The 15,893-nt window shown below is 32.8% G+C and overlaps 1 protein-coding gene across 1 annotated transcript in view; it reads right to left on the bottom strand.

Annotated features, from left to right (window-relative positions):
- Positions 1-1,722: 1,722 nt before the first annotated feature.
- Positions 1,723-15,893, bottom strand: part of ZNF804B (zinc finger protein 804B) — a 602,314-nt gene continuing 588,143 nt past the window's right edge. Inside the window, exons 3-4 of the mRNA XM_030933033.1 lie at positions 12,737-12,867; positions 1,723-6,878 (exon numbers count right to left, since the gene is read on the bottom strand). Coding sequence (XP_030788893.1) covers positions 3,215-6,878; positions 12,737-12,867 — 3,795 coding nt within the window. The 3' untranslated portion in view covers positions 1,723-3,214. The remainder of the gene's footprint in view (positions 6,879-12,736; positions 12,868-15,893) is intronic.

The following is a 15,893-nucleotide window of genomic DNA, read 5'->3' as shown; positions in this document are numbered from 1 at the left end:
TTCAATGTATTTCATTGTATGGTGGTAAAATTCAGAAAGCTGTGCTGCTGCCAGCATTTGGAGCTAGGTAAGTAATAACTTCACGCATTAAGGAGATAGTCAGATTCAGCAATAGAATCCTGAGTAATTGTACTGGTTAAGTGTTTCATTTAACAGAAACATTTTACAGAATTAGTTTCTTTAAGTATATTTCCATTTAGAGATAACAGAGAGATTCCATTAAGTCCTGGCAGAAACTAAAGAAAAGGAGTCACTGTTAAATCCATTTTTGGGAAGTGAAACAAATTTCAAGGGATTTTGTAAAATGTCTACCTAAGCAAAAACTTTGGGAATTGGAGACTTTCTAAATCATTCTCTATATTCTAATCACTTCCAATATTTATAACGTCTTAAAGATAAACCTTAAGTTTACCTTTGCATTTTTATAGGCCCATTGTATTTTTTTCTTGCTGAATTTGGCAGGGAATTATTAAGAAGATGAACTTTCCCACATTTTCAGTTCTTCATACAAAGTATTTATTTTGTTTACCTCGAATCCAATGATACTATCTGAGGCTAGACTGGTTCATAATCTGTAAGAAAGACATATAGATAGATAAATGTGTGTTTGTGCATGCATGTGTGTAAAGATTTCACAGCCTTTCTTAAGCATTTAGAGTTTAAGACAGATTTTTTACAAAACTGCCTCCATGAGCCACTTGTGAAACAGTAATCCCATGAAGAGAATTAACCTGTAAATATCAGGTACTAGTCATAAAATAAATTTAATGCTAAAAGTCACCTGTCAAATAATTATGTAAATGGAGGGAAACACTGCTAAAAATAAATCCATCACAGTGACAATTTTTTTTATAATTGAACTATTTTAGGGTTCAATATATATTTTCAATTCTGTTTATTTTTCTTTTCCCAGAATGTGTTTATCTTAAGGTAAAATGGAAAATAGAACAGTATTTCAGCCTACAGTTACTGATTTGGGGGGAAGTAAGCTGCATAATTGCATATTTCCTCATGTGATGCCACAACTTTTCCAATTTCTCACCTTGGAGTACAAATTATCTTTTATTTAAAGGGAGACGGTTGCTTTCCACATAGTCCAAATTAGTTTGTCCGTCCAGTGAACACTTCATCACTGTTAATACAAGACGGAATAGTCACTTCCATGCCATCCATTCATATCAATCTGTCTTTGTTAGTCAAAATTAAGTGCTCAGTAGAGGTGCTCAGGTCTAACCTTATGAGAGTTTAAATTGTCACCAAGGCAATTATAAAAATCAATCAGGTGGTCAGTGTCTTTTATAATAGGACTTCTAGTGAGTTCCCATGATTACTCTATCTTGGCTCTGCATCAGCTTCATAATTTGCTTTAGGAAATAATTATCCACATTACTTAAAAAAAACCTGCTAGACCATTTGTCATCCATTTTATAAGAAATATTTCATTTGTCTCACTTCTTTTTGGATTTACTCAATGTTCATCAATGGTCTTTTATAACCATTTTTATGGAATTCCATGCAAGTATAGCTCCTTGCTATTTGATGGTTTTTCTTCATTTCTCCATTCATTTTAAATAAATTAGATTTTGTCACTGTTGTATACCAGTCAGAACGTTCTTCTCGCAAGTTTCTGGTGATATCTTGGAAACTGCAGTTTTTCTTTCTGTTAAAACTTCAAATTTACTTTATCCCCTTTTATTATTTTTCTTCCCTCCACCCTTTCTTTCTCTTTTTCTCTCAGCTGTCTCTCCTGAATCAATGATGTCCTTTCCTACTGTTTACCAAGTATTTAGTATTTAACCTTTCTACTTCATTTTCCTTATCTGTAATGAGGAATGATAATACTGATTTCAAAATACAGTTGTGAAAATTAAAGAAGATAATGCAAACAAGTGGTTAGGGTACCTCTACCTGAATCACAACAGGCCTTAAGTAAATATAGCCATCTTCCTTTTGAAGCCAAGGCTGAAGAAGGCATCCTCAAATCTTCTAGTGGTAGAGGAGTTTGCATCTTTGTATAGACAGCATTAGATAAATGATTACCTCCATTTCTGTTAAGTTTGATTTTCTCTGAAACTCATGCTTAAGAACATAAAATAATAAACCTAACTGTAGGATTATGCACCAATATAGATGTATGAAATACAAATTTTGGGGGCCGAAAACCATTTTGAATGAATGTTTGAAATTATTTGCAAAATTACATGGATGGTGATTTTATTCCTCATCATTCATTGTTTCATAAATATCTAGTACAAGTGAATAAAACACACCAGATATTTAATAAGATATCCTCAATAAACATGTAAAAACACTGACATTTTCAAACCTTTACCTCTATCCTTATACATGTATTGGCTGAACATAGTAAAATTTTTGAGTAGAAGAATAATAAACATTTTAGTTCCTGTAATATTTGACAGATTGATCAATATATTTAAAAGATTATTCTGAGCACAATTTATTTTTGAGTTTGTATCATCAAATACTAACAATAGTTTGTATATGTTTTTTATACAAAAGTTAAACATTCTTAGTTTTAGATTTTGCTGATTCTTACACTTACAAAATTACCTTGACATAGATTTGTGTGAAATGAAGATAATTTATTTTTCACAGAAACTCAAAAGTATAATCTATAAAGATTGTTTTTCATTAAAGTGTAATTTTCAACCTAAATTAATCAGAAAATGTCTTGTTCTTATTTCCTATGAAAATACAGTAACAGACTACATTAATCGAAAACTTAGTCAATAGTTAACGATAGAAATTACTTTAAATAATTACTTCATTTCACTGACCTTTTATTGTCTAACAAATAAGCCAAATCAACACTCATTCATTCGCGCAACAAATACTTAGGACACAGGGTGCCATATTTCGTTTGATTTTTCTTTTTAATTTTAATGCTCTGCTTGAAGGTTTTCAGTTGCATTTTATAACACGTGAGAACCCATCCAAAACAAATCTTTAACCCTTTCCCTCTTCCCTCAACACTTTCATAAAATTATTTAAATTTGCCTATTGTTTTGGCAAGCTAAAAAATTATTAAAATGCTCGTTTTAATATTAGCAATTCAGTTCATATTTATATATTGGTCACATTTTGAATTGGCAGCAACATTTTAAATCTTATAATCGATAGACTTCTTTAAATATATTATTGTATAGGTAGTGACAATTAAAAAAATTATCCACAAGAGGGGCTTTAACACTTACTAGTTCAAGTGTGTGGACACATTTAAGGCCTCTTTCACTTCATTTAACTGTTGCATCTGGCTAGAGCAAGAATGATGGCAAAAATCTTGACCTTGGAATACTGGTTGGATTAAAGGATTCAAGTGGATGATAGAAGTTGTGGCTGGATTTAAGTGAGGGCCAAACAATGTAGGAATAAATGCTGTAGGGGGCAGGGGCTGAAGTGTTATGTGAGATGGGTGGAAGGGGGTAGCAGCTACTAAATGCAGGGGATGACCTGCTAAGAAAGTGGGGTGTGCAGGGATAATGGTTGGAGTCAGAGTTGAAAATGAAATAGGAGTGAAATGTGCCTGTGAAAGAGGATGTAGATGAGCAATAGGGAGGTGACTGTTATGAGAACTTAAGGAAGCAGAAACAGCAAAATGCTGCAGGAACGTGTGGTGGATGGTAGTGATAGAAGTGTGCTGGTGAACTGGAACTGTCTGTACGGTTGAGGCCGGAGAGAAGGCAGTAGGCCCTGCAGCAGGCAAAACTCGAAGATGCTTTGACAGGAGTTGCTTCTGCATATGCTGCTGGGCTTGTAGCTGTAGGAACTTATATTTATCTATTTCCTCAGGAGAAAATGTTATGGGTTGTTGAATTAAAGGGGGAGAGAGAGATTTATGACACATGTCTAATTCGTCTTTGACTTTGTCAGGCTTCTGCATAGTTCTGTCATAGTAAGAGTTTATATTTCCCTCTACATGATTTATATGCATGCTTACATCCTGTAAGTCTAGATTTATTTGGTCTTCTTTGGTCTCTGTTGAATCAGTAACACCAGTATATCTATTAGATGGAAAAGCACCAGGGAATTCATTTGGTGGGTCACAGCTTTGAATAAAAGGTTGGATTTCACTAATTAAAGGTTTTGATTGTTCTTTTGTTGTTGGATTCATTTTTATGTTTAGTGACGGAGACTCTGTTACTAGGTGAATTATACCTTTAGAGAGATGGTTATCACAATCAGTGTCTGCTAAAATTGTAAAATTATTTGTCTGTGAGCTTTTGCTTTTGTCTTTCTCTGTAGTCCTTGGAATTGCACTGTCTTGATCATTTCTGCTCTCGCTTCCATACTGTATTTTTTCAGACAAAGGCAATGCTTGTCTGTTACAGCCTGATGGTACAAGTTGAATTGTGCATGGGACTTGCGAAGGAGCCTCTAATTCATTTTTACAACTGTTTGAAGAGACCTCAACATTACTTGATTGTTCCTGACATTTCTTGGCTTGTACTCTTTCTAAAAGGCTTTTTGCTGTCAGAGGGGTCCTCTCTCCTTCTGTAATGTTCGATTCTGTAGTTTCTGAAGGGCCACTGGAACAGTTCTTTAGAAGGCAGCTGATATTCCTGGAGTTATACTTCATGGGCCTGACTTTTCCCAGATCACAAATGTGAGGGCTGCCCAAAGACTCTTGATTTCTCTTGCTTTTATTCAAGTAATAAATTTTCTCCCTTGAGTAAGAATCCAATCTATCGTGCTGAGTTCCCTGGCAATTAGGTGGTTTTTTACTGCTTCCAGTACAGGAAATCTGTGAGTTAGAATCACAACAGATGATTCTCGTAGATTTTAGCCCTGAAAATTGTTGTTGATTTTTGCCCAGTTTTTGTCTTTCTCTACAGTGACAATATCTACGTTTTGAGTATTTTTCATTTTTAAATGATTCCCACAATTTGCAGTTCCTCTCTTTCTGTGGTTCAGACTGCATTTGACTGCGCTTTGCTATTTCATCAGACAAGTAGAGGCAGTTGTGCTTCAGACATTTCCGTTTGTGCCTTTCAACTGAGTGGTGTTCTCTTTTATAGAAGCAGAGAAAATTACCTCTGCTATTACCATTGAATCTATGACTTGAACAAGTACTTCTCAAGCTAGACATGCTGCTAGGGGATGTGTCCGAAGAGCAAGAATATCTACTCAAAGATGACTTTGGAGAGCATCTCTTGTATCTTCGATTTCCACATCCAGAAACCTTGTTGGTCATGCTGATGTGGTTACTGTTTAAAATTACACTGAAGTCTTTCCCATGGTCACTGTTACCCCCTACTGTATGAGGACTGGACTTGCAGTTGAATTGTCTTTCATCTTCAAATTCCAAATGAGGATTGCAGGGAATCAATTTATTCTTTTTAGTCCTGGAGATGTAGGAAGGACAAGATACGTCCTCATCTGTATCACTGAGAACTACCTTTCTGCAGCCTTGCCAATGGGCCCTTGAAGCTTCCTTAAGTTCGTTCTCACTATTATTCTTTCCAGCATAATCCTTTAGAGATGTATTGAGGTAAAGAGGCACTTCAGGATTTTTCATTTCCAAATCATTTGCACTAAAAGCATATTCACTCTTATTTGGCTCAGAATCACTGTAGTCCAAATTATATTTCCTCTGGAATTTTTCCCAATCCGGATTAGCTATCATCATCTTTGGTTTCAGATATTGATTATCTTCTTGGATCAATTTTTGTTGGTCTTCGATTAAACCTGAGACTTGGCTCTCTCTTTTAGTCTTCACTTCCAAGGACTTCTTACCCAATTCTATTTTTAAGTCCTCTGGATTGTGGTCTTCCTTTGTGTTCCGAGAAAGCTTAAAATCAAAATATAGTGGGTTGCAGCCATAAGAGATACAGGGTTCTGTTTTTGTAAAGAGTAGAAGTTCCGTAGGCCATTGAAGAGTGGTGTGGCCATCCTTGCTTTGAACGTGGAGAAAAGGTAGTGGTTTAGATGCCACATTATGGGTACATGCTTCTCTTATAAGTCTTTGAACATTTTTGCTAACTCTTTCTGTTTTATCTAAAGATTTTTCTCTGTTCTCTATTCTGGAATTTGGATTCAGATGCACTGTACTCTTTTGTTCACTTGGCTCTGCTGATGAAAACTCATCCAGGCATTCAAATATCCTGGCATCACTATGGTTGTAAATGTTTGGTGGGCTGAAGGAAGCATTTGCTTGGCATGGGTGATTCACACAGTTTTCTAAAGTGTTCTTCAATGTATTTCTAGTTTCTTTTTCTCTGCTGGAAGGAGTAAAATCTACATCTGAAAGATGAATGTTAGATTTAGAGAATGAAGCATGAATGCCAATTGAATCTTCTAGTCTCTCATCAATAGAGTTGTTATTGTCTTGCAAAATTTTAGAGTTTATGGAGATGGTATTGTGTAAAACACTTTCCAGATGGCTTGGTGAGATGTTTACCTCTTTTTCCTTGGTAAGGTGTGTATCTTTATTTGCAAACCTGCAGCACTTGCATTTATCTGCAATTTGTTTTGTTTTATAAATGGGTGACTTGTTACAATCGTGAGTTTCTTCTGTGTTCTCACTGAAAACTGATGCTGAAGATTCTAATTTTAGGTGCACTTTTTTGGAAAAAGAAAATGATACTCCTGTTCTGTGATTTGCATTGCTGAGATCTGAAGATGTTTGAGGTACCCGATTTCCAAACAAACAACGCCTGTCTGATTGTAATTGGTGTTGATTTGGCACGGTGGACCGCTGTTTATCGGAAATGATTCTGGGGAGATTTTTTCCTTTAAGGAGAAGAGCACTCTTCATGCATGATACCTTTCTGCCATTCTTAACGGGGAAAATTCCTTGCTGGAGTTGCTTTTCTATGGCTACCTTGGGGGCTTTGTATGCTGGTCCATTTCCAGAAACACTGTAAATACAATAAATATTTAAATGATTAAGATACTAGCTTTGGAATCACATCTACATATGAACATTTCCTAGTGTTTCTAAGATGAGTTGTTTTACAATTTATGAGCTACATCTTCTAAAATACAACCTTTTGTTGTGCTTATGTAGCTTAGCATAAATTTTATAGTGGCTATTTCTAAAATGAATTGTTTACATGTAGTATTTTGCAATTACCAAAAAGCAATAGCAAGTGAATATCTTATGCTAGTGCTTCTAAAGCATTTACATCACAATATATGTCCTACAGAATCTGTCAATCTTAGGAATACAGATTTAACATTGTTTCACTAATAGTTTTCCGATCAGTGCATTCACATTAAATAAGAAATTAAATAGAATTAAGTCACTTTAAAAATATAAAAATATTTTTAAAATTTGCTTTTATGTATTAGTTCTAACATTTTATAATGTTTAGTTCCTTGGTCTTAAAATTCCCTCATATTCATTTACCTTTGAAACACAGTGATAAGTTCTTTCTTTATGACTTGTCAGTAATTTGACTAATTATAATAAATGCATAATAAGAGATATGTACAATCTATCTAAATGTCTTCAATGATTTTGAAATCTTTTCCTTTGCTTCTTGCTCACCAAAATATTTTTTCTACTATTTCTGTATTATATGTTTTAGGTTTTAAAGGTCTTAAAAGGTTATTTGTTCTACTGAGCTTCATTAGCAATTCGTACAGAAGACTGAAAATACCAACATATATAAGAGATAAAATTCTTTAGATTAAAATTATGTGCCCTTTAACAGTCTATCTATATAACCTCTACTATAAAAAGGCTTCACTGGAAAGAAGACAATACAAATCACATCATTTTTCTTATTGTTTGCTTTGAACTGGCATTATTTTCCTTTTTCTTGTTCCATATGCTTGGACGTGTTTGTTCGCTTATTTCTAATTTTGATTTTTATTTTACTTTCATCTAGTCATTTGTTGCTTGAATATAAAATTCTAAGCCAACTGATATCTCTTCCATATGTTGCTGAAATTCTAATGCAGAGTAGTGCTTTCTGAGTCCTTGTCTAACAAATTCCTGTTGGTTTCTTTTACCCATTCTTTGGCAAATCAGCATAGAATTCTAAAATCACAAAGTACAAATTTCATGTACTTTGCTTCATTGTCTCTAGATGTCTAATATTACAGACATACTGAATTAACTTCCCTTTATTTATCTTTGAGATGAATCTGCTTGTGTGCTTTTCCCTTTGTATAAAGTGTAAAAATATAAATACATATAATTTATTAGATGTGTTACATAAAGAGTATATATATTAATACATATATATATATATATATGTATGTATAACATTTTAACAGAACATAGTTACAGGCTGATTAATTTGGGTGAATTTTTACTAGTAGTTCTTGGGCACTTTGAATTTAACTTTCTTCAGTTCAGATACATTTTTTTTCCTCGATTTATCTGATTATTGCTTCCTTTGGAATTTATGTTTTTTTAAAATCATTGGTTCTCCTGAATATATCCTTTAGGTATTGATATTTATCTCAGTACCTTACTCTGTGTTCAGTCTTTGTCTATAGTTCAGGGAGAAATTCTTTGATTTAATTTCTATTTTACTGACTCAATTTTTTTACAATATTCAATCTGTTTACAAATTATGACCATATGGATTTTAACTTGCAAACACTAATTTTAGCCACTATTTAGTTTTTAATGATTTTAGAATGTCTCCTTTTCATGAATGTCATTTTAGAATGTCTCCTCTTCATGAATGGTTGTAATTTTAGAATTACAGAGTTCCTTTAAATCTTGTAAAAAACTAAATTTAGAAGTTTTTAAAAGCTGTATTCTCTTCCTTACAGTAACTCTTTCATAATAGAAAGTTCTTATTCATCACACTAATCTCCTTTTTTTGAGTCATCTTTTTATGTTCATTAGGCATATTTAATAAAATGAATAGTGAGGAGCATTCTAAGATGGCATATAAGTTACTGAATGTTTCTTTCAAGCACAAAAGTAAATAAAGAGTGTAGAGACTTTATTACAACATTATTGGTCTTTGAAAATGCCTCCAGCCTGCAGATAGAAGGAAGTGATCCAGAAACAGCTGCCGCATTCAACTTTGCCTTGGTACCAAAGAGATGATTTCCCATATTTGTAGCCACCATTTGGATTAAGTAGGAACTATACTTCTGGATTAAGTTAACCTTCTCCAGCAGCTTCAATCAATCTGACATTATCACCTGTATGAAACTCATACAGGTTGAAATTATTCCACAAGTCTAGTGTATGGATACTATTGTTCTTCCTTTCCCAATTCCATTATTATGCAGTGATTTTAGTATTTATTATACCATGTTATATATATTATATATATCCTTTTCTTAATAATAATTTTGCTGATCATCCTGACACTATTTTATTCATTTTCTTGCTTTACGCTAATCTAAATGTTCTTTTCTGTACTGCTGTTTTATTTTACCATTTAGCTCTCTAATGTGCAAGCTTCTTCATTTTACATTCCTTTAAATATTTTAAAATTTCTTTGCTCTTCTTGTTTTTGTAATATACTGTTCTCTAGCTTCTTGTCCTTAATTCTAGTTCTCATTTTGCAATTTAAATTGCATTTATAATTATAGGTTTTTCACAAGTTTTAACATTTTGTCCTTATTGTTAAACTTTGATACTTCTTACTTTTACTCTTTAAACTTTTTATCTTGTTGCTTTATAAACTTTAATTTGCTTTTTCTTAAATCAAAGTTATTCTTATTATTTTGGAAAACCCTGTTTTTATCTTTGTGGGGTTTTAAATTCTACTATTTTAATACAAGTTTATGTATTATAACATTATTATAGCTTTAACTTTTTCTAGATTTATTCAGATATAACTGGAAAATAAAAATTGTATATATTCAAGGTACACAATGTGATCGTTTGATGTATGCATACAAATTAATTTGTACATCTATCATACACGTAGTTACCATTTTGTGTGAGATAAGGACACCAGATTCACTCTCTTGGCAAATTTCAAGTAAACAATACAGTATTATTAGCGAAGATAATCATGCTCTACATTAGATCCTCAAAACTTATTCATCTTACATCTGAAAGTTTATAAACTTTGAACAATACCTTCAAATTTCTCCCACCAGCCAGCCCCTGGAAACCACATTTGCATTCTCAATGAAGCTTCAATTTTTATAGTTTTCTCCACATTTAATGTTTCCCTCACTTCTTTGGAATTTCCTTTAGTTTTTAAAATATTTTCTTACTTATATTAAAATAATGGTTAATAAAATGTCTGTAGAGTTTGGCTTTTAATTCTTATTGATGGATTATCCATTCAAATTGTTCTCCAAAAATTCTAATACTCTGCAGCTTAACAAATGCACAATTTTATTCTCTCCTGTTCAAAAAGCATCCTTTCCAAACAGCAAAACATATCAAAATAACATGATTTTTTTAAATGGTGTCATTTTTTAATGTTCCATTTTCCAGCTCTTATATGAAAAACTTCATAAATATAAGAGCTAGATAATGTGGAACATTAAGAAATGACACCGTTTAAAGAATTCATAGTCTCAGAATCAATGGCCCTAAACTTTTTTAAAGTTTGGAAAAATTGTAATATTAAGATGTACTTAAACTTATATATATAAGAAGTTCACATACAGAGAGTGACTATCCCCTCATCCCCATATAATAACTGATATTGCTAAGGAAACAGGTTGGCTGGAACTAGTTAAGAGACGGTCAAATTTGATGACCCTTTATAAGATCTATTACTATTTTTTTGCCATCATTTTACGCACTACCAGTAAATTCACCTTTCTTCTCCCAAAGGGTCACGGAAGAATTTTGTTACCTAGATCATACTATTCAGAAGCCCTCATTATGAGGAAAAAGGACAAAGAAAGATTGTCTGGGAGAAGAGTAATGCCAATGTTTTTTTATTTTTCTTTTATTTTTAACTTTCACTTGTCAATTCACCTACCAAAATAAAGTATTTGTTAAGTGACTTTCCTTCAGCCATGAGGCTGTTTAAGCAGAGAGAGCAATTGGCTAGGAGGCAGGTGATGGATAGTAGAAGATAAAAAAATATTTTTCTAGTTTCTCGCTCTATACCTAGAAAGCTGAACACTTGTCTTTTCCCTAACAATATGGGCACATTATGATCCAGAGAGCTTGCCTATTTTATCAAATCACCAAAAGGAGTGGTTAGGTTTGTGATTGTTCAGTAAATAAGGCTTACAGAGGGATAGCTGAAACTTAATAGAGTGGACTTTTTTATTTGGAAGAAACTTAATGGGTAGCTCTGGCAAACTTAGAACTTCTAAACAAACCATCACCATCATCACCATCATTATCATCATCACCATTACCATTACCACCGCCATCAGCAAGGCACCTCTGATGTTTTGTTATTTATGCCGGAGGAAAATATAGAATGGGTAAGTAGAAATGTAGAAGTGTGACAACTTTCATAATAACTAACAACCAAAATTATATTTATTAAGACTATTTAGATTTGCTGTTGTGGCCTTAAAGGACCCATCTAAAGATGTCTATCTATGGTCGAACTTGTACCATTTGTTACGATCTGACTTACTGCATCTCATCATTAATCACTACAGGAATTGACTCTTTCCCTAGATTGTTTCCTGCATGCTGCCCTAACAACAATAGAACTTTTCCTTCTAAGCCCTGTTTTGGCAAGGACTGTCTGAGTTCTCAATGACAATAAACATATTGTAAGTCCCTCATTGTGTTGACTGTAGAAAGCTCAGTAGCAAATGTATATGTTGCTTCTAGGGTTCTATAAGACCCCAGACCATGCATTTTTGTATTAACGTTACTTCTGACTACGTGTTGTATCTTTATTTTGTCTTCATACTAAACTTCTCATTTATTTTTAATATGATTTTTATGTATTTTCATAGATTATTTTAAGAGTTACAAATACATAAATACATGCAAGTTGAATATTAATAGTATTTTTACTCATAATTGGTCCTACAAAAATAAGTGTTTCCTTAAAATTACCTTTTAAGTCTAATAATTTGTGGTAACTAATTGAGCTACTCACTCCTGTTTATTACATATTACTTTCCATTTAAGCAACAGGGGTTTAAATTCTGGCACAGAGGCATAAATTTCACAATTCACTAGGTTGCTGTCAAACACATTAATTAGCTACATTAGTGTTTTACATTATGATTCATATGCACACAAATCACAATCTGCAAATTTAATTGCATTCCAGGTAACAACTTTGAAACATCCAGTGGTTCCAAGCGTTTGTAAAACTGCTATTTTTCAGCTACAAAAACGTATTAGTATAAAGCTTGTTATATTATAATTATCAATTTAAATGGCACTGTGTGGTAAAGTTAACTGCATTAATTACATCTTGTTTGTCAGCCAGACAATGATCGTGTTATTTATACTCGACTCTGGTATGTACAGGGAAATGTTCAGAAGACGTATTTTCCACCCCCTAAAATGTATTGTTAATTATGGTTTTTAAAAGTATTATTACAAAATTTAGAACATATATTAAGAAGTGATATTAATCAATTTATTCAACTGGATAGAATAAATGCTAATGTATTTGAATCATTCTGGGATCATTTCATTATAGGGTACATTAAATTAACAATATTAGGAAAGAAAAATATCAAAGGCCAAAAGTAATTAATTTATGTATGTTTAACTATATTTGCCCTTCAGACATATCTGTTAGTTAGTTATTATTTGTTTACATTGTTACAGTAGATTTGCCTTTAAAATTTCCCAATAGGTTGAAGAGGGTTTTGAACCATTCCAGACACCTTTAATGCTTACCATTCAGATTGCTGCCTTAATTCAGCCAGCTGATGGAGTCGTTTAAGTGCTTTTTCTTGTTTCTTCTCATCTTTCCATGACTTAGAAGCTACATTCCGAGCAAATTCCCTTTGCTTTAATTCTTTCAGTCTCTGTGGAAAAAGAAGAAAAACCAAAAAGGTACTATAAATAAATAATATATTCTTTTCCATCCACAAGGCTCCGTATTATTCTTTATCCTAAGTGCAGAGGTGACTTTCTGGACAGAAAGAGTAAAAGTATCTTCTCCATTGTTGCTATTCTTTGCTCCAAGACACATTTAGCAGATAAATGTAGTTGTCAACCAGGTTATTTTTCCAAGCTTGTCACAGTCACTGCAAAAATGTGCTGCAAAGCTGGGCCCCAGGCCTTGCTGGTATCACTCTGGCTATGCAACTATAATAATCTGTGTGCCTATAAAAACACAAATGGGAAAAATATGCAATATATGAATGAGTATGAAGGGAGGCAGGTTATGAGATGCATGTTCCTCCACCCACCTGCCCCTCACTTGTAAAATTGATTCTATTAAATACACTGGGTGGGATGAGCTTGTTTCAGGAAAGAGCATCTGTTACTGTGAAAGATTTAGTTCAAAGCTCTAAATGTGATTTTGAATTCTTTTCTTTTGGATGGAGATATTTATCAAATACATATTTCTATATTGTATCCAGGAAGACAGAAAAAAAATGAGTCAGGGATTTAAACTCAGAATAGAGGCATGGCCCTGTTTGACTTAAATTCACCCACCACTTATTTTAATTAATATTTTCTCTAAAACAATGGACTTACATGCAAGTAAGACCTCTTATTTAGAATCCGCCACTAAGCACCAGCTAATGATATTGAATGAACTGAGAAACAGCCAAAATCAAATGAACCTCTTGAAGTTTAGGGCTTAATCCTGAATTGGAAGTGTATTTAAAGATTATCCTCTTAACTCATACAACGTGATTTTAAACAGTCTAAAATATGTATCTGTTGAAATTATTTTCATTTCCCATATTAAGTATAAGAAATGTTTCCCAGGTATGGAGAAAACTACATAGTTATCACGTGAGGTAATAATACTGTAGCTGACTGTTACTCAGAGCAAGTGCCAAAACCTTTCATTAGCTTCATTCTTTAAAGGAAACATGCTCATAGTAGACAGTGGTCAGATAACTACATCTAAGCTAAGGATTTGAAGAAGAAGGCAGATCGGTCTTTCAAAGAGAGAATATTCTGAGCACAAAGAACAAGAACCTCACAGAATTAGAAATAGCTACAGGGAGAACAGTGGACTCAACCTGAATTCAATTTTTGACAAATACTTCAAATCCTTCTAAAAATAGAAAATTTCAAGAAATATAATTATGCTCTATATGTTATCAGTAAAAAAAAGATCAATAGTCCTTTGGAAATTATAAAGAACAGATAATCTGAGCATTAAAGAGTGGATACCGTTGGTCAGAAGACAGGAAGAAAGGCTTATGAAATCCTTATTGCTACATACCGTGCTACTCACTTCCTCAGACCCTATGTACTTGAAAGCCTAGTTCTTAGAATGAGGCCTTGTCTTACAAGCAAAGACCTTTTGGAAATTGTCCTACATGATTTAAGAACACACATAAACTATAGTTCAACTGTGTCAGAGAGAGAAAATTGCTATTTGGAAAAAAAAAAAAGAGAGGCTTTTTTTAATACTCTGTTAGTACTGAATATAAATACTCCATATTATATTTATTTAATATTAGGTATTATCAGCACACAAAACTTGTATAATGCAGAGGAGGAAATTGATCCATTTACTCACAGCAATTGACACTTGACTCATTTTTGGAATCATGTTTGAAAATTTGGGGTACCTCTGTTTCTTTTATTAGCCTTCTAGATTCCAGAACTAGACTTTTATTTTTGAGTTATAGAAATGATTGAGAATTCTGTATTGTTTATCTAACAACAAATATTGTTAATTGCTACTATGTTAATCCTTATTCTTACTATGAAATGTATAAATATACAAATCAACATATCAATTTTTTTCCCTTCAAGGAAGTCAGACAAGTGGTTACACTTCTATAAGATAGAGTGGAGTTTCTTAATAAGGGTGCATACAATGTGCTTTGGAAATATACAGGAATAGTAAAAGATTAATTGTGTTTAGGAAGTTTGCAAAGTTAAAATGTTTTTAGGGAACACAGAAAACTGGAAGAAGAGATTTTGTTTAAAGACATCTAGCCACAAATTTGGTTTAGTCAGTTCTGAGTGCTCAAGTTTAAGCAGAGAAAAAAACCCCAGATATCTGCCTCAAGTTTTCAGTGTACTGAACAATGCATCTGTATGAGGAAACTGTTCCAGTTTAGGGGAAAAAAAATCATCTGAAAAAATGTAAGAGAAACAGTGTCTAGCATTCATATAAGGCCAGGAATAGTGGTTGTTTTCACTAACAAAACTGGAAAAAATAATAGGATATTGAATAGATAATTCAGAAAAGTCATGCCTCAGTAGAGAATAATTAGTCATAGATTTAGCACTACTTTGGAGTTGCTTAAAAAAATCATAAAAGCAAGAAATAAAAGTATAAAACTGACTCCAAGTAACTTAACTGAATCATAGTACTAAACACTAGGATATGTATTGCAATACAAAAAAAATGAGAAAAATTAATATCTTGTATCCAATCAAATATTATCAGGATGTAATCGCAGTTGAAACTGGTCTATAAGTTAAAGAAAAATATACTATAAACTCTACAGCAGCCATTAAAATGATAAAGTGTTTTAGCTAGGAGGACAACAAAGGAGATAAAAGAACATCATTAAATGTACTCAGTGCAAGAAAATGCAAAAAAAAAAAAAAAAGTAAGGTAGACTGGACAATTATAAAATAAATAGCAAAATAATAAATCAAATCTAAACATAATAATAATATTAAATGTAAATGGTCTAAACACCAAAATTAAAAGAGAGTATTCTTTGGATAAAAATGTGAGTTCAACTCTGTTGACTACACAAACAAGCTTTTTTAAAAATGAGGACAAATGAGTTAAAAGAAAAGAATGTAAGAACATATATTATGTCAACACGAGTCAAAAGAAAGCTGGGGGGCCATATCACTGTAAGACAGATTAGATCTCAGAGTAAAGATATTTTACCAG

This window comes from Rhinopithecus roxellana, chromosome 6 (genome assembly GCF_007565055.1).
Source record: "Rhinopithecus roxellana isolate Shanxi Qingling chromosome 6, ASM756505v1, whole genome shotgun sequence".
Lineage (NCBI taxonomy): Eukaryota > Metazoa > Chordata > Mammalia > Primates > Cercopithecidae > Rhinopithecus > Rhinopithecus roxellana.
The sequence above is the reverse complement of the archived record's forward strand: the minus strand, read 5'-3'. Positions and strand labels throughout refer to the sequence as shown.